Source organism: Akebia trifoliata, chromosome 1, assembly GCF_017979445.1.
Source record: "Akebia trifoliata isolate Shusen 1 chromosome 1, ASM1797944v1, whole genome shotgun sequence".
Lineage (NCBI taxonomy): Eukaryota > Viridiplantae > Streptophyta > Magnoliopsida > Ranunculales > Lardizabalaceae > Akebia > Akebia trifoliata.
Window position 1 is genome coordinate 24,015,204 of NC_141375.1, and position 19,741 is coordinate 24,034,944.

At 33.8% G+C, this 19,741-nt stretch overlaps 1 protein-coding gene across 2 annotated transcripts; it reads right to left on the reverse strand.

Moving 5' to 3' along the window:
- Positions 1–1,257: 1,257 nt before the first annotated feature.
- On the reverse strand, positions 1,258–18,278 carry LOC147411102 (uncharacterized). Of its 2 annotated transcripts, XM_086444557.1 has the most exons (7): positions 17,263–18,273; positions 13,890–14,129; positions 11,588–11,677; positions 6,540–6,689; positions 6,261–6,385; positions 5,026–5,155; positions 1,258–1,653 (listed from the first exon to the last, which is right to left on the reverse strand). In XM_086444557.1, the coding sequence occupies exons 1-7, from the start codon at positions 17,827–17,829 to the stop codon at positions 1,528–1,530; spliced, it is 1,428 nt and encodes a 475-aa protein (XP_086300683.1). In that variant the 5' UTR covers positions 17,830–18,273; the 3' UTR covers positions 1,258–1,527. The 2 variants fall into 2 exon arrangements, with proteins under 2 accessions (XP_086300683.1, XP_086300689.1); XM_086444563.1 differs by lacking the exon at positions 11,588–11,677 and having other exon boundaries at positions 17,263–18,278.
- Between the last annotated feature and the right edge of the window lie 1,463 nt (positions 18,279–19,741).

The following is a 19,741-nucleotide window of genomic DNA, read 5'->3' on the forward strand; positions in this document are numbered from 1 at the left end:
ACTCTATGCAATTTTAGATTAAAAATAAAAATATCAGATAAATATGTGTAGAAATATTTAAGTATTCTTAATTAGTAAGGAACTTTATAAAGTTTCAATTGTTATCTTGAACCTGTGCTCAAAAGATTTTTAATCATATCTCAAGTCAATCATGTTCATCTAGTTCATCAACGTAAATGCGAAAGTGGACAATATTTAAAGTTGCACAAGTTGAGAGAAGAAATAGATTGACCCTCATAAATATTAGAAGAAATGGTGATTTTTAAAAAATGATATATAAAGTAATAGATCTTTAAAAGATGGGGGATATTTCAATATATATGGATATGAATGTGAAAAACACACAATTTTTTTTAAGACTTTTCTTAAGTTCTCAACTTGAATAATTTTTTTTTTTTATAAGTATAATCTATTGATAAAGGGAAAATAAGTACAAGAAGGCCAAGGAGGTCTCTCAAAGAGCAACAGTAAAGAAGATTAAACTTCAAAGATTACATAAATAATTCCATCTAAAAACAAAATCATTAAAAGAAGTTCCCCCAAAGTCTATGTTCTGTTTAGACCAAAGATACAAATAGTCCAAGATCGCCAAAAAACTATCGTGAGGACTTCTCATCTTATTATCGAACATCCTGTTATTTCTCTCGTTCCACCCCCCTCAAGCAATAACTGGGGGAAGTATAACTTAAAGGAATCTTTTTCGAGATGAGAAAGCATTGTAGTCCCTTTTTTTATATAATAAAATAATTTTTTTTAAATGTAAATTTAAACATAAAATTGAGATTACAATAATGAAAAAGAACTGAATAAGACCAAACTCTTTATAAACTATAACTTTTGCATTATGTACATATCAAGAGTGAGGAATTGTACAACAATGAGCTGAGCACATTGCATCTAGGTTGATCTATCTATCATTTGTACAACTGTGCCTTAAAAATCAAACATAAAATTTATATAATAAAAAAAATATAAACATTTGAGATCTCTTTTCAATCTTTTTTTCCTCCTTGGATCAATCTCTGAGGCATGCAACACTACACCTTTTCCAACATTAAATGAACTCCAATAGTTGTCCAAAACATGTTTACTTCCACTAAAAACTACTTCTGAAGCCATTCTAGACACTAAGAACTGATAGTAAATCACATGTCACGACAATGAAAAGAAAAAGAAATCTACTTTATTTTCCCTTCTACCATGACAAACTACCAAATTCATGAAAAAACAGCAATAGAACTTGACAGAGAGTTCAACTTTTCCTATGCAGTTCCAGAGCAATTTTCTCACTAGGATTATATCAGTATATGCTTGTCAAAAGAAAGCCTGAACTCCTGAACTATAGAAAAATCTGCAAATTTTACAAGATTTAGACTCCCCCCGAAACTCCACACGCACAAACATCCCAAACAATGACATTATGGATTAATCATCAAACAGGCAGTGAGACTAGTATTTACATGTAGAAAGAAGTGTAAGGAACTTCAGGCTACATTCATTTATTTACAAAATGCGGAGTGACAAAGATCAAAACTCAACACCAGTATTCAACTGAATAGAAAAGGAAGGCCTGTCCATGCTGCTGACAGGCGTCTCAACTCTAGCAACTATTCCTGAGCTTCCAACGTTGCCATTCCACTTGGACCTGCCGAGCTGCATTTCAAAAATGGAAAATAAATAAAGATAAAGACAACAAACTAGCAATAAACCTAACAAATGTATAAATCATATTAGCCACCTTACACAGTTTACCTAAAAACACCTGCCTTAAATTTTAGGACAATAATGCCCAATTCTCCTGGACCTATATAGGCTCCTTAGATGTGCATTGTGATTGTATATCTTCAAAACTTGGAAGTGAGTAGTTAACAGAGTTGGACCAGCCAACAAGAAAGCTTATAAGCGGTGGAAATCAACAGAGGATAGACTGGCTCATCGCTAAGGATCAATCACAGCTCCTTAAAATTTGCAAGAGGTGTAGTTAGAGATAGAACCCTCAAGCCATTATAATTTGGTGGGGTGATAATGAACTGGGTCCCATATGGGAGACTTTTTAGTTGATGAAGGGTCCACATGGTTAGTTTGACATCGCAAATAATAGTGTGAAGCTGTATTCGTTGGGATATCTAATTAGTATTTTTGTTTAACTTGTTCTCTTTTTTCTATGCAGTAGGGGTAGTTTGGTTATTTCTGCTTCTAATTTACAGGACAGTACTAGTGTTGGAATATATCACACCTATATATATATATATATATATATATATATATATATATATATATATATATATATATATATATATATATATATATATATATATATATCTTATTTATATGTTCTTTTTTTTTTACAGTATAGTTGATGAATTAAAAAAAAGGGTACAGCTTGCTAATTTCTCTAATGGACATGTAAGCTTCAAGAAACCCATGTGATTTCTAAGATCATATTGGTCTGACATCAATAGATCTATCTCCTCCTCTTCTTCTCCATCATTATTCTTCTTAATCTATGTAGTTCATTTATGAATTACACTAACCAACCATTGATATTAGGTTTGTTTCTTCTTCCCAAATCCTAGATACTTCACCCATTCCTTCTTAAACATACCTGAAACCCTAAAACCTCTATTTTTTTTGTCCATTTCTTATTTCTTCCATAATTATATCTCCTTTCTTTAAGTCCTACTATTCGGGAACCCTAAACCTCAGAAAAATCGAATTTCCTTTAAAGGTCCCAAATCACTCATACTTTGGTTTTCCTTACAGTGGAGTGTTGTGGGCGTTGTGGCAGAGGGGATCAACGTTCAAATCCATAAGCTAAAGGTGGCCTTTAGCCTCTCTACTATCTCAATTGGGTTCAGGATTTTGGAAGAGAGTTTCTGTATCCAATGAAATCTTTTTTCTTAGATTACATTAGAAATTTTATTTATTGAAAAAAAGAGTGTGGATCCTATGCACCCAGGGTGGACGATTGAAACCCTCCTCCCACACCCCAATGCACGCCACATAAGTCATAATCCACATAATTAGTGCCTAAAATATCTCCGTTCTATAATGTCCTTGGATTGTGACTTATGTGGCGTGTATTGAGGTGTGGGAGGAGGGTTTCAATCCTCCACCCTGGGTGCATAGGATCCGGACTCAAGAAAACCCCTAAAGTTTCAATCCTTTGAACAAGGGCTACCCTGATGTGTTTTAATTGTAGAATGTGAGGTTTTTCCAGTAATCACCATTCTGCTTGCCAAGATTTGTGCTCAATTTCTGTTATGGGAACTTCAATTTGTCCCAAAATATTTCATGGGTTTCTACATTTTTTAAGATTGAAGAGTTCAGATATGGTAATTCCCAGCAGACTTTTCCCTGATTAGAAAGAAGCATAGGACGAAGATCAGATAGCAGAAGAGAAGTCAAATGAACAGATGTTCTATTGCTCAAACCAGATGACATTGATAAAATTTACAGACTACTATCAAAGAATGTGAAAGACTAAATTATGGACCAAATTGCTTAGACGGAATGTGCCTTGAAAGTACATCCAAAAAATGAATATACGCGAGGATGGATCTAAATATGAAAGACTTCTCCATATCATGAATGAATCATACAAAAGTTCTTCGAACACTTGAACCCAAGGTATTAAATTTCGATTTCGGTGTCCATTTCGGTTAGTCTGAAAATGGAAACATTTCATGGGAATATTTCGATCGGTGTGGAAATGAATACAATTTTTGGAAATGATCGAAATATTGAAGAAATTTTCATTGAACCCGTAGGAAATGATAAAATAGGTATTAAAACAAACTTATTAAATCATCTAAATACAATAAACTACTATATGGAGTGTGAAATTGAATAACAACAACATTTTGTTACACATACGCACATGTATTGAAACGCTGACAGTGGAAATAAGAATAATAATGTTGCATTAACTACATACACCTTAATATGTAAGACATTAAAATGAAGAAAATATTAAGTATTGCATTCATGCATTATTATATTTCTTTTATTTTTTAATAAGTATATGAATAAATTGCTAATGCATCCAACTAATCGAAACATGGTTGATTGTATGCGTGCTTATATAAATGTATTAATATGCATAGAATATATTAAAATAAGATGATATAGATAACTAATTAATCATAATTCATTTATATTAACGGATGAATGTTATATGCAATTTTTTATTAGTAATTAGTAAATACTACGTGTAATGTATAAGTTCTTTCTAAAAGCAATTATAATTTTTTTCAAAAAAAGAATATTTTGGTCGAAATTTACTATTCATCAAAATATTTCAGGAAATGAATAATTATTTCCACCGAAATATATACAAAAAGAAACTGCTGGTTAAATTTCATGTTGGAACTTGTGGAAATGGAAATATTTCGTGGAAATATGTTGAAATTTAATACTATGCTTGTACCCTTGAAGTTCATCCAACAACACTGGAGATAGTGCATAAATGAGTTGGTTTAATTTATTTCCAAAGAATAAGAAAATAAAGGAACAGAAAATAGCACTTTGCACTTTTGTAATGATAGCTTTTTTTCTTGTCTATCATAGAGAATAAAGGGTCATTCAACAACTTTTTTTAAGCATTTACATAATATCCGCACTATGTCCATTTTTTTTTATCAATAATTATTAACTTGGGCAATAAATATGAGCTTGTCTTCACACACATCACCCTGTTACAAAAGGAAACATACCCTATGATGATAAAGGGAATTACAAATGACTGCAACTTATATTTTTGAGTTGTGATAAAATGATGCCTCCCTCTGACACACGCCCCCCATCACAGAACTGTCGTGTTAATGATTTTCTAACGCACCCCTTCGTCACACGCCCCCATCACATAACCGTAGATCATCTGCCTACACATAACTATAAATATTTTTCTTTGTATCCCGAGGCAAATGATCGAGTTAACATGAAAAGGTTGTGCATGGAAGATGCATACAAACAGCATTAACACGACTAAAAAACGGAAATTTTTACTGGACTGGTATTACTTACAGATAATGATGCAAACAAGGAAGGATGCGCTGTACAAGAATAGCCACAGATTAGACTCAGTTTCTCCTTCACAGAATGAATGAGCTCTGCTCGCAACCCAGGATCGCTTCCACCAAAAGTGGGGCATATGCTGACCAAGGGATAGCATAAAAAAGAACAGAAATAAATACATAAATAAGAAAACAAGTGAACCCCCCTGTAGTGTGCAAATTCTGAAAAGACATTGTGAACCAATAATCTAAAAAGACCAAATTTACCGATCTAGGTGTGCAAGTGTAACGATGTAAAACACTGAGGTCAAATGCAAACAACAGTTCCTTCAGACAAAGGAAACAGATCCTTCAGCAAATATAATTGGGTCATTCACTCATTCTGTTGGAAGTTCTAAAACTGATTCTGGACAAGAAATAAGAATAATAAAAATTGAATAATGCTGAAGTGACCTCAAAGATTGACCTAATTTTGCACTTTGCTGACGTGGAGGTGTGTGTACGAACCATAGATGCTTTTCATCGAGATATGAGTGAAAAGCATCTATGGTTCGGTGCGCACATCTCGATGAAAAGCATCTATAGTTCGTACACACCTCCACATAAAAAAAGTGCGAAATGAGGTCAATCTTGAGTTCACTTCAACATGACTCTAAAAAAATATTATTGATAGTGTATACAAAATAAAGATGTAAAACAGCCGAGGTCAAGTCCAAACAACAGCATTTTAGCTAGCACAAACATTATAATAATAATAAAAAAAAATTGCAGGGAAATAGGGAGAAAGATCAACAAATAACTTGGCTATTTTATTGAGAAATTCTAAAAGTATTTTTCTAGCTTCCCATCAAAACAGGCTAGTCTTCTATTGCACTCAAGATCCAGTTTGACTCAATTTACCCAACACAATAGATAGCTCCTCCGTCCAACTCATGCCATCTAGAAAATACAGCTCACTAGGCAGTCCCAACTGAACATTTAGGATTCAGAATGGAAACCCATTACAATTAGCAAACACCATCACATCCAATCTGTGCTACATGCCCTAACAACATTATATTATCCAGGAATAAGCAGAAATTGATTTAAACATAAAAATTATGAACACGCAGAAATGGGTACTTCAAACAGAAGCCATGCTGGATGGGCTGATCTAACAAAAGAAATAATGGCAGAAAAACAATTAATTCAGTACTGCAGTAGACGTAAAAAATAATGGGAAGGAATCAAAGCATATGGTACTACCTGAATTGGACAGCCGGCCTAACCATGAGCCCAGATCTCTGCCAAGCTAAGGCTTGTACAAGTCCCAGAGAAAAGGATTTATCAGGCCACTGCACCAATGGTGTGATGCATGTTCCCCACTTATTCTGCAAGAAGAATAAATATTAAAATATGCTTCCTATCGAAATGAATCACCACCACCAAGCATAATAATCAGAGATTTATAAACAATGATTTTCATATTCATTAAACATTAGAAGTCCCACTGCAGTAATTGTCTTTCCAAGTTTGATAGCTAACCTTGAATGAGAAGCTTAACTTCATTTCTCCAGGAAATTGACCTTGAGCTTGAAGCAGTCCGCCCAGAACGGGTAGGAAAGCACTGGAAGTTAGTCCCTCACCAGATACATAAGTAAACTGCCCATTTGGAAACTGTAGATCCATGAAGGACTGAAACAGAAGGTCAAGTCAGAACCAGCCCCAAGATACAGATGTTGGTGGTAAGAATTTTTCAGCTTCCACAAAAAGAAGATTGACTAAAAACCCATTAGCAGATGGACTGAGTTGCACACCACGAAACTTTATAATTGCAGAAGCAAATGACAAAAAACACAGAGTACTATTATTAACCACCATGAAGCATAAAAAAATAATATAATGATTTATCACTGAATTGGTGGGAATTTACACACAAGGCAGATAAGGAAAGAAAGATGAGCATGCCTTCAGCAACTCGGTGGGAAATTTTAATTTTCTTTTTATTTAAATCCAAGTTTCTAACTTCACCAGATATGATTGTAACTGAACATGAAAAAGGACAGCAGAAGCATGCAAGTGTATTGATTTCACAGCTACATTACACCCTTGTAATTCCTCACCAAAAATGCAGGGCATACAATGTTAAAAAGAAAAAGAAGCTTCCACTACATATAAATGGAATTAACATAAATAGTATCCTCAAAAGTTTATCTTACCAGGAGCACCAGATGTTTAGATAAAAACAGGACTTAAATAAAATTTAAAGGGTGCCAAACTGATAAAGAAAGGAATTGGATTGATTCTTTTACTTCAATTAGAATGAACCCCAGTAAGGTTTATATAGAAAATAGAAAGCAATCCTTCTATCATAAGGAAACCTAATCCAATCTAATCATATTCTATCCCAATCTTCGAAAATTAGTTGGTGTATCAAAATACAGCTTATTCTAATGCATCCTATAGTACTATAATACCCTCCCGCATATTGCATGTACCTTTGAATAAGGAACAAGATATGATAGCATTTAAAACAGCCCTTGATCTCATTGATTGATTGGTTGACTTTTCCGGAAAATGTCCAGCATAATCAAACTCTATCATAAGGGAACCTAGTTTAATCTTATCATATTCTATCCTAATCTTAGAAGATTAGTTGGTGTATCAGAATATACCTTATTCTAATACATCCTATAGTACTATAACACCGTTCTGCATATCACACGTTCCTTTGAATAAGAAACAAGATATGATTGCATTTTGCATTTAAAATCAGCCTTGATCTTATTGATTGAGACGTAGATTTTTTCGGAAAATATGCAGTATACTTTGGATGGTCATTGTTTGCCTATGAAATCCATCAATGTCGCATTTCGCTCGTTTTTTTAGTCTGTCAGAGCTAGTGATCTAGTAAACTAGGTCATTCGTGATCTCTCCTAAGAGAATATGAAGTAGGATCATGCGGCTAGAACAAAAATAAATAAAAAATCTTGTTGGAGAGGTCTTAGGATAAAAAAGTGGAGACCGTGAGGCATGCAAGCACTGATTATGAGGGAGGTATAGAGTGAAGTAGGATTTTATTGAAGAAAGTAAAATACTAGTAAAAAAAAGTCTTGATGGTGGCAGTGGTGCATCCATTGTTAAACGGTGTACTAAGGTCGTGCTTTCAGTAAACCCTAGGCTATAATACCATTAAGAAGAAAGAAATAAAATTGACTCTCTTAAATGAATTAAAATGAATCCTAATAGGATTTATATAGCAAATAGAAAGCACTCTTAAATAGAAACAAACTCTTTCATAAGGTAACCTAATATAATCAAACCATAGTCTATCCTAATCTTAGGAAATGATTTAGTGCATCACAATACACCTTATCTGTATGCATCCTATGATACTCTAATAGAAAAAAGCACATTCATTAGTGGCAAAATAGATGATTTTATCTATTGAAGTATGCTACTCATTTTTTGAAATTTTGATTTTGATTTTTTTTTTTTTTTAAGTCATTAATCTAGTAACACATAGTATTAACCCAAACTACAAGGTTTGTAATATGCTAAAATTCATATTTCAGGAGAATTCATTTTATTACCAAGATCACATAGCAATATTTTAAAACTGGACCGGACTGACATTCCGACTAGGATTTTAATAATCATCGGTTTGGTTCTCTAAGAACCATTGTTAACTCAAGAACTGTCGGGTTTTTTAAATTAAAAAAAAACGATGGATAAACCGTGAAAACCATCCTTAGTAAAGGACTGGTTTTAGAAATTTTGAATTTTTTTTTTTAAGTTTTCGACAATATTGAATTTGAAGTTTGAAGATTCATTAATCGATTAAATCTTACAAAATCTGGAAATTAGGTATTTTAGATTTGTATTGAATATTTTATTATCAAATAAATATAGAAACCTGATTATTGCTAAAAATCAGTTAAATCTTAGAAAAATCTGAAAATTAATTGTTTTAGATTTGTATTGAATTTTTTATTATCACATAAATATAGAAACCTACTAAAACTAAAACTCTAACGACTATTGCTAAAAATCAATTAAATCTGAAAATTAATTATTTTAGATTTGTATTGAATTTTTTATTATCAAATAAATATAGAGACCTACTAAAACGAAATTTTCAGATTTTATTAATAAATAAAATCAGTAAATTTACTAAATTATTTTTATTTTTAGGGATCTTTAAATAAATAAATAAAACATTTTAAATCTTAACTAAATAAAAAATATCCAACAATTTTTTACTTTTTTATTTATTCATTATGTACTAATTTTTTGAGTTCACTTTTCATATACATTTTATCATTATATATATAATTAATAGAAATTGGTCCAAGCAAATTGAACCTCAGTCAGACCCCGGTCCAACCAGTTGAACAAAATTTTGGTTTGATTATTGGTCCGGTTTTTAGAACATTGTCATGTAGAGCCTTGACCCAGGTCCTCCAATCCTTTAGAAACCTAAACACTCAATTCTACCACATGTTCAACATTTAAACCACAAATATTGCCACTAAAGCTGAAACTTAAAGATTCCAAATTACTTGAAGCATTGAACTCCATCTACGTCTAGCTTCAGCCTTGCAGTGCCATCCCCAAACTCAGATAAAGAATGGTTGTGTTAGCAAGATGCTTGATAAAAAAATAAAAATCACCAAACCGTTCCACGAGTCCTGGATTCAGGTGTTAGTATCAAGCTCAGTCTAAACAGGATTAGAGTGGAGTAGCAAAACAGGATTCAAGCAATCAACCTCAAATAATTGTGATAAGGCTTTGTGGATTGATTGATTGATTTATTATATAGCTTCATCATTTAAAAACCCTGGCAATCTTTACTAGTGTGTTCCTCATCCTTTACGTGACCAAAGTAGACGAAAAAATTATAGTAACTAAAACCTGTTCTGAATGAAGAATGGGCTCGTTTAAACCTTATTTGACTGTAAAGAATTAGCATTCTTCCATGTTAGTGTTTAGTTGAAGTTCCCTAGTTAGCATATAGTTAAAGTTCTCAGCCTACACAATCAATTTAATGGTGAAGACTTACAACTTCAATTCCAAGTAGAAGCAATGGCCATGGAAAAAAATATTGTATTGATTCAAAACGTATCGACTGATATGTGCAATTTTCCAAACATTCTGATATGAAACAAGAATTCACTCAAAGTTTAGAGGAATCTTTCTGTTTGTGCCAGTTTATCTACAAATGTTTCGGCGTGTTCAAACTTTTCTCGGAACGTTTCAGCCAAAAACATTCCAAGGCTAACTGGAACATAACAAAACCAAGTCAAAAAGAGAGAACAGTTTAGAAAAACGGACTATTTCTAGGGAGACCACAAATGGCCTCCCTCCAATAATTTATGAACATTTGAGATCTCCCCTTGTGTTTCCAAACTGATTACATATTACTTGACCCCAATCTTCTCTAAGAGATCAATGAAAATGACCTAAATATCCTATTCTTCAACCTCTAGCCAAAAACCCTTGATTTTCGTCCCCCAAACCCATCAAATGCAACCTCAGGATAAAGATATTTGCCCTCATCTAAACTTGAGATTCTATCTCCTTCAAACCTTAAGAACAAGATAGCATTTTGGGAGAAAAATGATGAATCTATAGATGCATATCAATGTGAAAAAGTATAATATATTTTCAATATTCATCACTACAATGCTGATTCTTATGAATGTTTCAAAAAATTCCCAATGTTTTGGTCTTTTCTTACTGAAAAATTCCTCCGAAATGAAATTTCAAACCTTGGAAATGACCATAAAATCTAAAATCAGATAAGAACTGCAAGTGCCAAACAATAGAATATGAACATAAACGGATCAAGTGATTGGTAATTCATGTGATCACTACTTCATTTCCATAAAGAATCACAGATATTCTTTTAACAGAGCTAATTATTAAAACAAAGCATGGTTCAAAGACTCACACCGCTTCAGAATGTTTTGGTAGAACATTTCAGCAGAGACCGAACAACACATTAGATGTTTCTGTCAAGACCATTTCAACTTTTTCTCCTAACCAAAAAATTTCGTAGAAACAAGATTTCAAACCTTGAAACAAAGTGACCCGTAACATTTTATTTTGCGATCAAGGTAACAGATAAATATGTTGAACCCGTCATAGCATCATTAACTCCATTATAAGTACCTCACTTGATATCAGCTTTGTACAATATCAATTGTCAACAGCCAAGTTTATTGACGACTGAAATAATTGTCTTGCCATGTCTGAGGATTATCTTGAATGGGCTTTCATGCTTTTCATCTGTTCTTTAAGTTATTTAGAGAAGAAAATCCATCTTCTTAAAGAATAAAAATACTTCTAAGAATTTTTTTTGTTGCGAACCAAAATGAAACTTGGTTTATATTCCAGAAACTGGTGCATGCATAATTCCAAACAATTTCCTTTACATGCCTTCAATATTGAGTAGAGATATGAGTGGCTAGCTACTGAAGCTAAAGTATATTAATTGTAGAACAAAAAACCCAAAGAACATGAATGGCTAGCAAAGTTTAACTCATGAAAAACATAGATATAACTTTCGTGCAAAAAACAATTACACTTACACATGCCAATGGATTGAGACAGATCATTGACATCAACAGCCACCTTCTATGCTTTGACCATACAGCTGGACATAGAGAATGTATTCCATTCTAACAAACAGTAATGTGTCCATAAGAATCAAGCAAAAAAAATAAGATCAAGCAAAAAAACAAATGATTAAAGGAATTATATGCGTGACCAATCAAAAAATAGAATTACATACGTGCATGATTCAGAATTGGCAAGCCCAGCAACATAACAATATAAAGGCAATGCACGATGATCAAAATGTTAAGAATGACAATAATCACGAAAAGATCCCACGATGAGAGTGAAATACATTTAAATATTTTTTCTGATGTTGGAAGCAAGTTAGATTTTAATACAAGAAAAGCTATAGAAGCCTGAAAACCTGATCATGATAAAAAAAAAAATAAAGATGCTAAAATTCAGGACATTAAGTAGGCCTAAAATGAAATACTTGTAGCATATCTCATTGTTTCAGGTAGAAAAAAGCCTTCCAGGTAGAGGTAAAAACCATAATTAGTATTTAGCACAATAGTTTATATGAACGCATTGAAGAATAGTTGTAGATGAGGTAATCAATGTACCAAGTGAAGACGCCATGTGATGAAAAAGAATGGACATAGCCATATACGTTCACATGCATGAAGTGTACAGAAGAATGAGATACGACATGAGGAATTATGTGGATAGTGAGGTCGTTAATACTGAGACTAAGAATTCAACCCCATGTGCAACTTTAAAAGGGTGGGGTAAAGTACAAGGTTTGATGAGATGGGAGCAATAGATGAAAAAGATGGAAGCACCATGTGCACGTGACATCAGTTGACCAGTATGGATGGGCTGTCTATGAAGCTGAGCATGATTGGCATTGGAAATTTCGAATACAAAGTAGAAACCCTTGTCGAGGAAAAAAAAACTTAGTTTGCTGGATCCAACTAAATGTAGTGGCAAGGTCTAGTGCAGACACTAAATATAGAGCAATGAATCCCACAACACGTGAATTGGTGTGGCTGAGGCAGTTCCTTTGTGAGTTGGTTGTGAATCTTCCCATCAAACTTTATTGTGGCAATCAGACTACAGCTCATATTACTTCTAACCCTGTGCTGCATGAGGACAAAGCATATAGAAAGAGATTGCCATTTTGTGAGAGATATAGTTCTGAGTGGTGAAATATCAACTCCATATGCGAAGTCAGAAGTCCAATTGTCAGATGTGTTTACAAAATCTCTAAGTTGAAATCATGTTAATTTTATTTGTTACAAGCTGGAATTGTTTGATGAAGTCTTCAACTTGAGAATGAGTGTTAAAGTCCATTCATATAAATTATTTGTGTATAAGGGCATTATTGTCCTTCCACATTTTTTAATATAATATAAAAGAAGTACAGGAGGGAGAGCATGTAGAGTTTGATCCCCTCTCTCTCTCTCTCTCTCCCAATCTCTTTTCTTTTCTCTCTACACAACAGTTTTAAATTCCCTATTTTCTTGTACTTATTACATAACAAAGGGCATTGAATAATAACAAAGCAGCAAACAATGGTCACACAATATAGTAGTAAATTTTGTTATCTAAAACCTTGACAATAGAACGTGAATTTAGTGTCAAAAAGACCTAGGAGATCCAGAACGCAGAAAGGATTAACCCTCAAGGGAGCTACAAGACCTCCACTTATCAACTAACATTTGAGGATGCCTCAAGAAGCATTTGCCAATTTCAGAATCAAGGGACTATCTTGAAAGAGAGAAACTAGTTTCCTTTACAAAATAAGCTCTCTAAATGTTTCCCTGTATACATCTTTTTGCAAAAATGCATGGTCACAAGCAGAGGATAAAAATGTTTATAACTGCATTTAAACCCATCTCTAATAAGTAGCATTTACCAGCTAATAAAAATAATCCCAAGGAGTCCTTGCATTCTTGGTGCAATCACAATACAGTGTTTAATTTAATAACCCCAGAGAAGAACAGAACCTAAAAGTTATTGTATGCTTTAAACATTAACTAATAGTGCTTCATGTGTTCCCACCATATCAATACTAGTTACATGAACTTTTAGATGTGTGAGTAGTGAGCACTATCAAGTAATGTGTTCAAGAGTGCAAGCAAATCAAAGTCGGAGAGTGCAGAAATTAAGATATTTTAGGAATCCTAATGTGCAACTAAGACACTATCCAAATCCATTGATCTATAATGGTCATGAGCAACTACCGAGTTGAGGATAACTACAACATTTTTTTTCGTGTGGGGGAGTGAACAACAGGAAGAATGAACGTACTTGACAGAGGAACTGTCTTACCTTTCGATCATACCCATACCAAAGTAAGTGCTGCTTTGACAAATGAACTGGCAAAAGAAGTGTTGTGCCACGAAAAAACAAGAGAGGTCCAAGTTGGAGAAGAAAGACAGATGAATTCTCATTTCCTGAAGTGGAACTCCCATGTGATGCCTCTACTCTCCACAAGTCTCCCCTTGCAACCAAGGAACTCTCGATGTCATGTCTTCTACTGTCATATGTTGATGTAATATTAACACTAGCCTGCATTCAGCAGAAATATATTAACTGGCTAAAAGAGGTATAAATGGAGATTTATACAGGGCTCACCCTGATTTCCGAAACTTCTTGCTGTACCAACACCTTTCTTTTGTAATTTCTATGAATAAGTATAAAAAATAACAGAATGCATATTATTAATCTTTTTAAAGTCTATTTTCAAAATGCCCAAGTCGAATTAAGAAAATATGTTTCTGGTTTTAGAGAAATTGAAAGAATTAAAAGTGATAACTTTTACAGTCAAATAACAACATACAATCATACCAATGCAAGCTTTCTCACAGACTGGAAACAAGTTCCATCCAAGAACTAAAGATATTGAGTCCAAGCTAATAGGATGAAACAAGAGACAAAGTCACACCACAATATTGCTGAAACAGTAGCAAAAAGAACAACGGATGTGATGGTCCTGTTGGATGAACACCACATTACTGAATGTATAATGTATACTTACAAAATAGTACTTACCTAAGATTTTGGGGTATGAAGAATCCTTTTTCTTTCTTTTTTTTTTTTTTTTCTAAGTATAGCTTTAATGAGGAAACTCAGACGAAATACAAAGAACCAAGGAGGTCAAGGAGACCTACCAATGGCTAAGCTTCACAGATGTTTTTGTTTTGTCAATGAGCAACCCCACCTTGCCCTTTGATGGTAAGCACACAATAGCATCCTGACGTAAAAAAATTCTATGGCCTTCGTGGATTATCATCAGACATTTGGAGGAGAAGCTCTATGAAATCTCAACCAAAGACATAGCTGAAAGATTTAGGAGAGCATTGTAATCAATAAATTCACTACCTCAGAATATTTTTGTAACCTTCAAGCACATGCAGTCTGTAAGATAATCGATTTAGTTCATATATCTTAAGTTCCGAAGTACGAGAATGTGGAACTTCGAGAAAGTGGTAACAGGTTGCAGTAAACACCTAATGCTTCGAATAGCTGCTTCCCATGGCCTATTATTATTTTTTTTTTATATATTTTTTTCCTTCTGTAAGTACAATTCCAAGAAAGAGAGAAAAATACAAGAAAAAGGGGTCAAATAGACCTACCTAGCTATTGTTAAGAATCGCTATCTGATGCCTAGTTAGCTGCTTTCTGCAGCATCACACATGCAACAGCAATCATATTGTGCGAGTATGTCAAACCAACCAACAAAGATTCGCCAAGATTTGTGCAAATCAACCCTAAGTCATCCTACATCACACTCAGTGGTTGATGTAATCCCCCCCCCCCCCCCAACCCCACGACCTCTCTCTCTAATTTCAGGTTACCAAATCAACTTTTAAATGATTTTCATTTTTCAACACCTTTCTTTGTAGTTTTGAGAAATATAATGTAAAGATTGTACCTATCCAAATGAATTTTGCAATCTCATTTTAAACATGTATCATGAACTATCACGACAAATAAACAATAACAAAAAAAGGAAGAAAAACAACTTCCATGGTATTAAATATTTTCATTATATTTGCAGTGCGTGGGATACTCCAAAATAAATTTCTAGATGCATTGATAGATCTTGTAACACAATACCACTCCCCCCCCCCCCCCAAATGTATTATATAGTACGGTTCAAAAAATTATATGTTTTTTTTTTTTTTTGAATCAAGATCGAGACGGTATCCCGTTCCTATGGCATATGAATAGTGTCTACGTGGCGTGTTTTGGTGGGAGTTTAAGACACATTGGGCCCTAAACCAAGCCATTTTTTCATATGCCACGCAACCCAACATATTTGTTTTCCAATAAACACATGCCACATATTTTGTTATAGGAATGGGACACCATTCTGGATCATGATTCTATTTTTGCTAAGCAAGCGAGATTAATGGTTAGTAATTAGTAGGTTAAGGAGGGTTTTGAACTTGCATGATAAATTACAATAAAATACATAGCAATAATTACTACCTTGAATAAATAATCAGTACATTGAGAGAACCTAAAAGTCACTAAAAGAAATATACAGATCTAGACAGAATGATTGCCATGCACCTTGTTAGCAATCTGCCGTTTTATTCGCAAATTTTTTGTTTTCTAGTAAAACTATTATTTGTCCAAATACTTCAATGATTCGCAAAATTCGGGTATTTTAATGAGAAAACGAATATAAAAAAATTGATAAAACAAACTTCTTAAGAATATTGTAATATTACGCATAAAAAAGGATATTAACCTAAGTTACTAACAAAGCTCCAGTCTTCTCCATCAGTTGGATTTCTCAATCTCTTTGTAGTCACCACTCTCCAGCAACCCATTTAGGTAGGACTCTCTCTCTCTCCAGCAAATCAATCAAAAGGAATTAAAAAATAAGACTTGAAAGCAATGAAGGAGTAGATCTGAAATCAAATCAATCTCTGGAAATTCGTAGTGAAGAACAGCAATTGAATAGATCTATGCAACTCCTAGAATTTTTTTATTGGTTTTTACATTTTTCTTTCTCTTAACAGCAAGAATAGACCCTCTCTCTCTCTCATACACACACACAAGCTTGAGCTCAAGGGATGTTCATATATTTTGTTGGATTTCTTTTTTTTTTTTTTAAGTTTATTATGTCCGGGATTTTTCGATGGTTGCTTGAGATCCAAGTTGTAGTTTTTTTAATTAAGTTCAGATGATTCTGATTGTTCAAATCTTTTCAAGGAATTATAAGATTAAGAATTTAACTAGAATATTGAAAAAAAATTAATTGATTTTTTAGATTTATAATTAAATCATCATAATTATTTTTTGGATTCTAAATTTTATTATAGGTATGCAATATATTCTAGACTCTAGAGTCATGGCTCACATAATTGAAAACTTCCTAACTTGAAAATCATTGGGTTATGATAATAATTATAATATTACTATATGGATCGACTCCCTTTTGAAGTACATCGAATTATTTGTTTCTGAATATTAGATGTGAGACATATAAAACGCTTATGAAGTATACACCTCATATTTCCCGTTTAGCGAATTTTTGACTGGATTTTTGCAACCCAAAATGAATAAAACTTGAATTTTTCACATATCGAATTTTTCCCATAATCCGAATTTGCTAACAAGGGCCATGCATCCCACACCACAATAAGGAATAAGTCTAACAATAAATAAGTGAGCTTTACAAGATTACCAGTGATCCACTAAATTGTCCGGAAGATTTTAGATCAAAGCCAGAACTTCCTTCATCTGTTAATTCACCCTGAGCATCCGAGGCTTGGGTTTCGGAAAATCCATAATTCTTGAACTTCTCTGCCAATTTTCCAAAATCTTCCATCTGCCTATCCAAAATCAAATCTTTTCTTGGATCATCCAAATTCGCCCTTAACGCCACCACCTCATTCTCATCTTGTCGAAATGGTGGCATGGGCAATCTCCCAAAAAACTGCTGAACGACTCCATTCAAACAAGCCCCAAACTCCGCCCCAGCTTGCCCCAACCTGTTCCCAATATCAAGGATCGCCGAAACCCCGTTGATTCCATAATCATCAATCGATAGTCCAAAATCCTTTTTTCCAAAGCTATGACTTGGAAACTCAACATCGAAAAACTTCGATTTCTGAGGGTTTGGCCACGAGAAGGAAGAAGGATTCATGTGAGATTGAATCAAACCAGTGAATCCCTGCCAGAGTCGTTCGGCCAAATCATGACCGTGTCGCTGCACCTCCTCCCATGCATCGAGGGGTCTTTCTACCGACATTTCTTACAAATTGTTAGTTGTCCTCAGTCCTCCATTTCATCTTCCTGAGTTTTCAAGATTTAGAAACTCAAATCAAAATTAGGGCTTTGTTACCTGAGCTAAAAGAAGATTCATAGATGAAAATCAGTGACTTGGTCCTTTGAGCTTAAATTCAGAGGCAGCGATAATCGTGAGAAGAGGACAGTGACGTCAGGTTTTAATGAATTTTCGATCTTTCGCAACAAAATTAAAAAATAAATAAATTAGGGTTTGTAGAAGAAGGTCAAAAGAAAATAGTGAAAAAATTAGGTATTTTTTGTGAGCTTTGATCCGCGCGAGAAGTAGATAAGGTGCCGTGTTTTAAGACTTTTTAGTAGAACCGAACCTCTCTGTCAGAGACTGAAGTGAGTACGATCGAAGAGGCGCAGCTTTCTAATTTAAACATCCAAGTGTAGAGTTTCGGTGCCGCCACGTTATCTTATTCGTCGTTATTGTATGATCGTTTTGGATTTTTCCTCCTTGCCTGGAGCATCTCCAAAAACAATGATCTTTGCTGCAAAGAGCATGTTTTATTTGTTAACAATTGACTCAAATCTCGACAAGAGCCGTGACTTCACATTTTGAGAATTCAAAAACATGATTCGATGCCACTAAATTCTAGAAAATGAAATTTTAAGTACTTTCGAAAAAAATATATATATTTCACCGTTGATTTATAATTTTTAGTTTTGGAAATTCAATGATAGAAAATTTCAACATCTTTGATTAAGCTCGAAATTTAATATATATATATATATATAAGGGGCGGTTCAAGGGACGTCTTCAAAATCAGATAAAATGCCCATGTATGAGGGACGTTAGATTTTGCCGATACAACGACTGAAATGCACTCAAACGTCTCTTCCAATTCAGAAATGAAGTTTTAAGATTTTATAAAAAACTCCCTATTTTCTTCTTTTTTTTATTTTCAACTCACTCTCCATTTCAAACGAATTTCTCTCACAGAAATTCATCTGGTGTCGGTGAAATGGTGACGCAGGTGTTGAAAAAACAGAAGTAAAAGGGGATGATAAGAACCAAATAGCTGTTATTGGTGAGGGGATTAATTCAACAAAGCTTACAATGTTGATTAGGAAGAAAGTTGGGCGCACAAAACTGGTTAGTGTGACACCTATTGGGGGAAAAAAAGAGGAAGAGAAGAAGAGTGAAGCAGCAGCACCCATGGTTTGGTCCACACCTGTGTACCATTACGAAGTTCAGCCTATTGCCCCTTCTGGGTACTACTATCAAGAAGTTCTGCATAACGACAGTTACACTATCACGTGAAGTCTTTAATAATTGGTCAAATCGAAACTAATATGGGTATCAAGGGATCGATTCAAGGTTTTTAGTGATTCTATTTATTTGGTAGTTTTTTTTAGTCGAGTCTTTGACCCTACGCATGTTGAATCAATCCCCTGATTCTATTGTAAGCTCTGTTGAATCAATCCCCTCACTAGAAACAGTTATTTGGTTCTTATCATCCCCTTTTACTTTTGTTTTTTCAACACCTGCATCACCATTTCACTGACACCAGATGAATTTCTGTGAGAGAAATTCGTTTGAAATGGAGAGTGAGTTGAAAATAAAAAGAAAAAGAAAAGAGGGAGTTTTTTTATAAAATCTTAAAACTTCGTTTTTAAATTGGAAGAGACGTTTGAGTGCATCTCAGCCGTTGTTTCGGCAAAATCTAATGTCCCTCATACATGGGCTTCTTATCTGGTTTTGAAGACGTCCCTTGAACCACCCCCATATATATATATATATATATATATATATATATATAGGGAAATGCTAACGTCCAAAATCTCATGGGAACATTAACATTACTCAAGACTTTTATTTTTCAATAATACCTCTCTTTATTTTGTCTATTAGTTAAAAAGATAGAGGC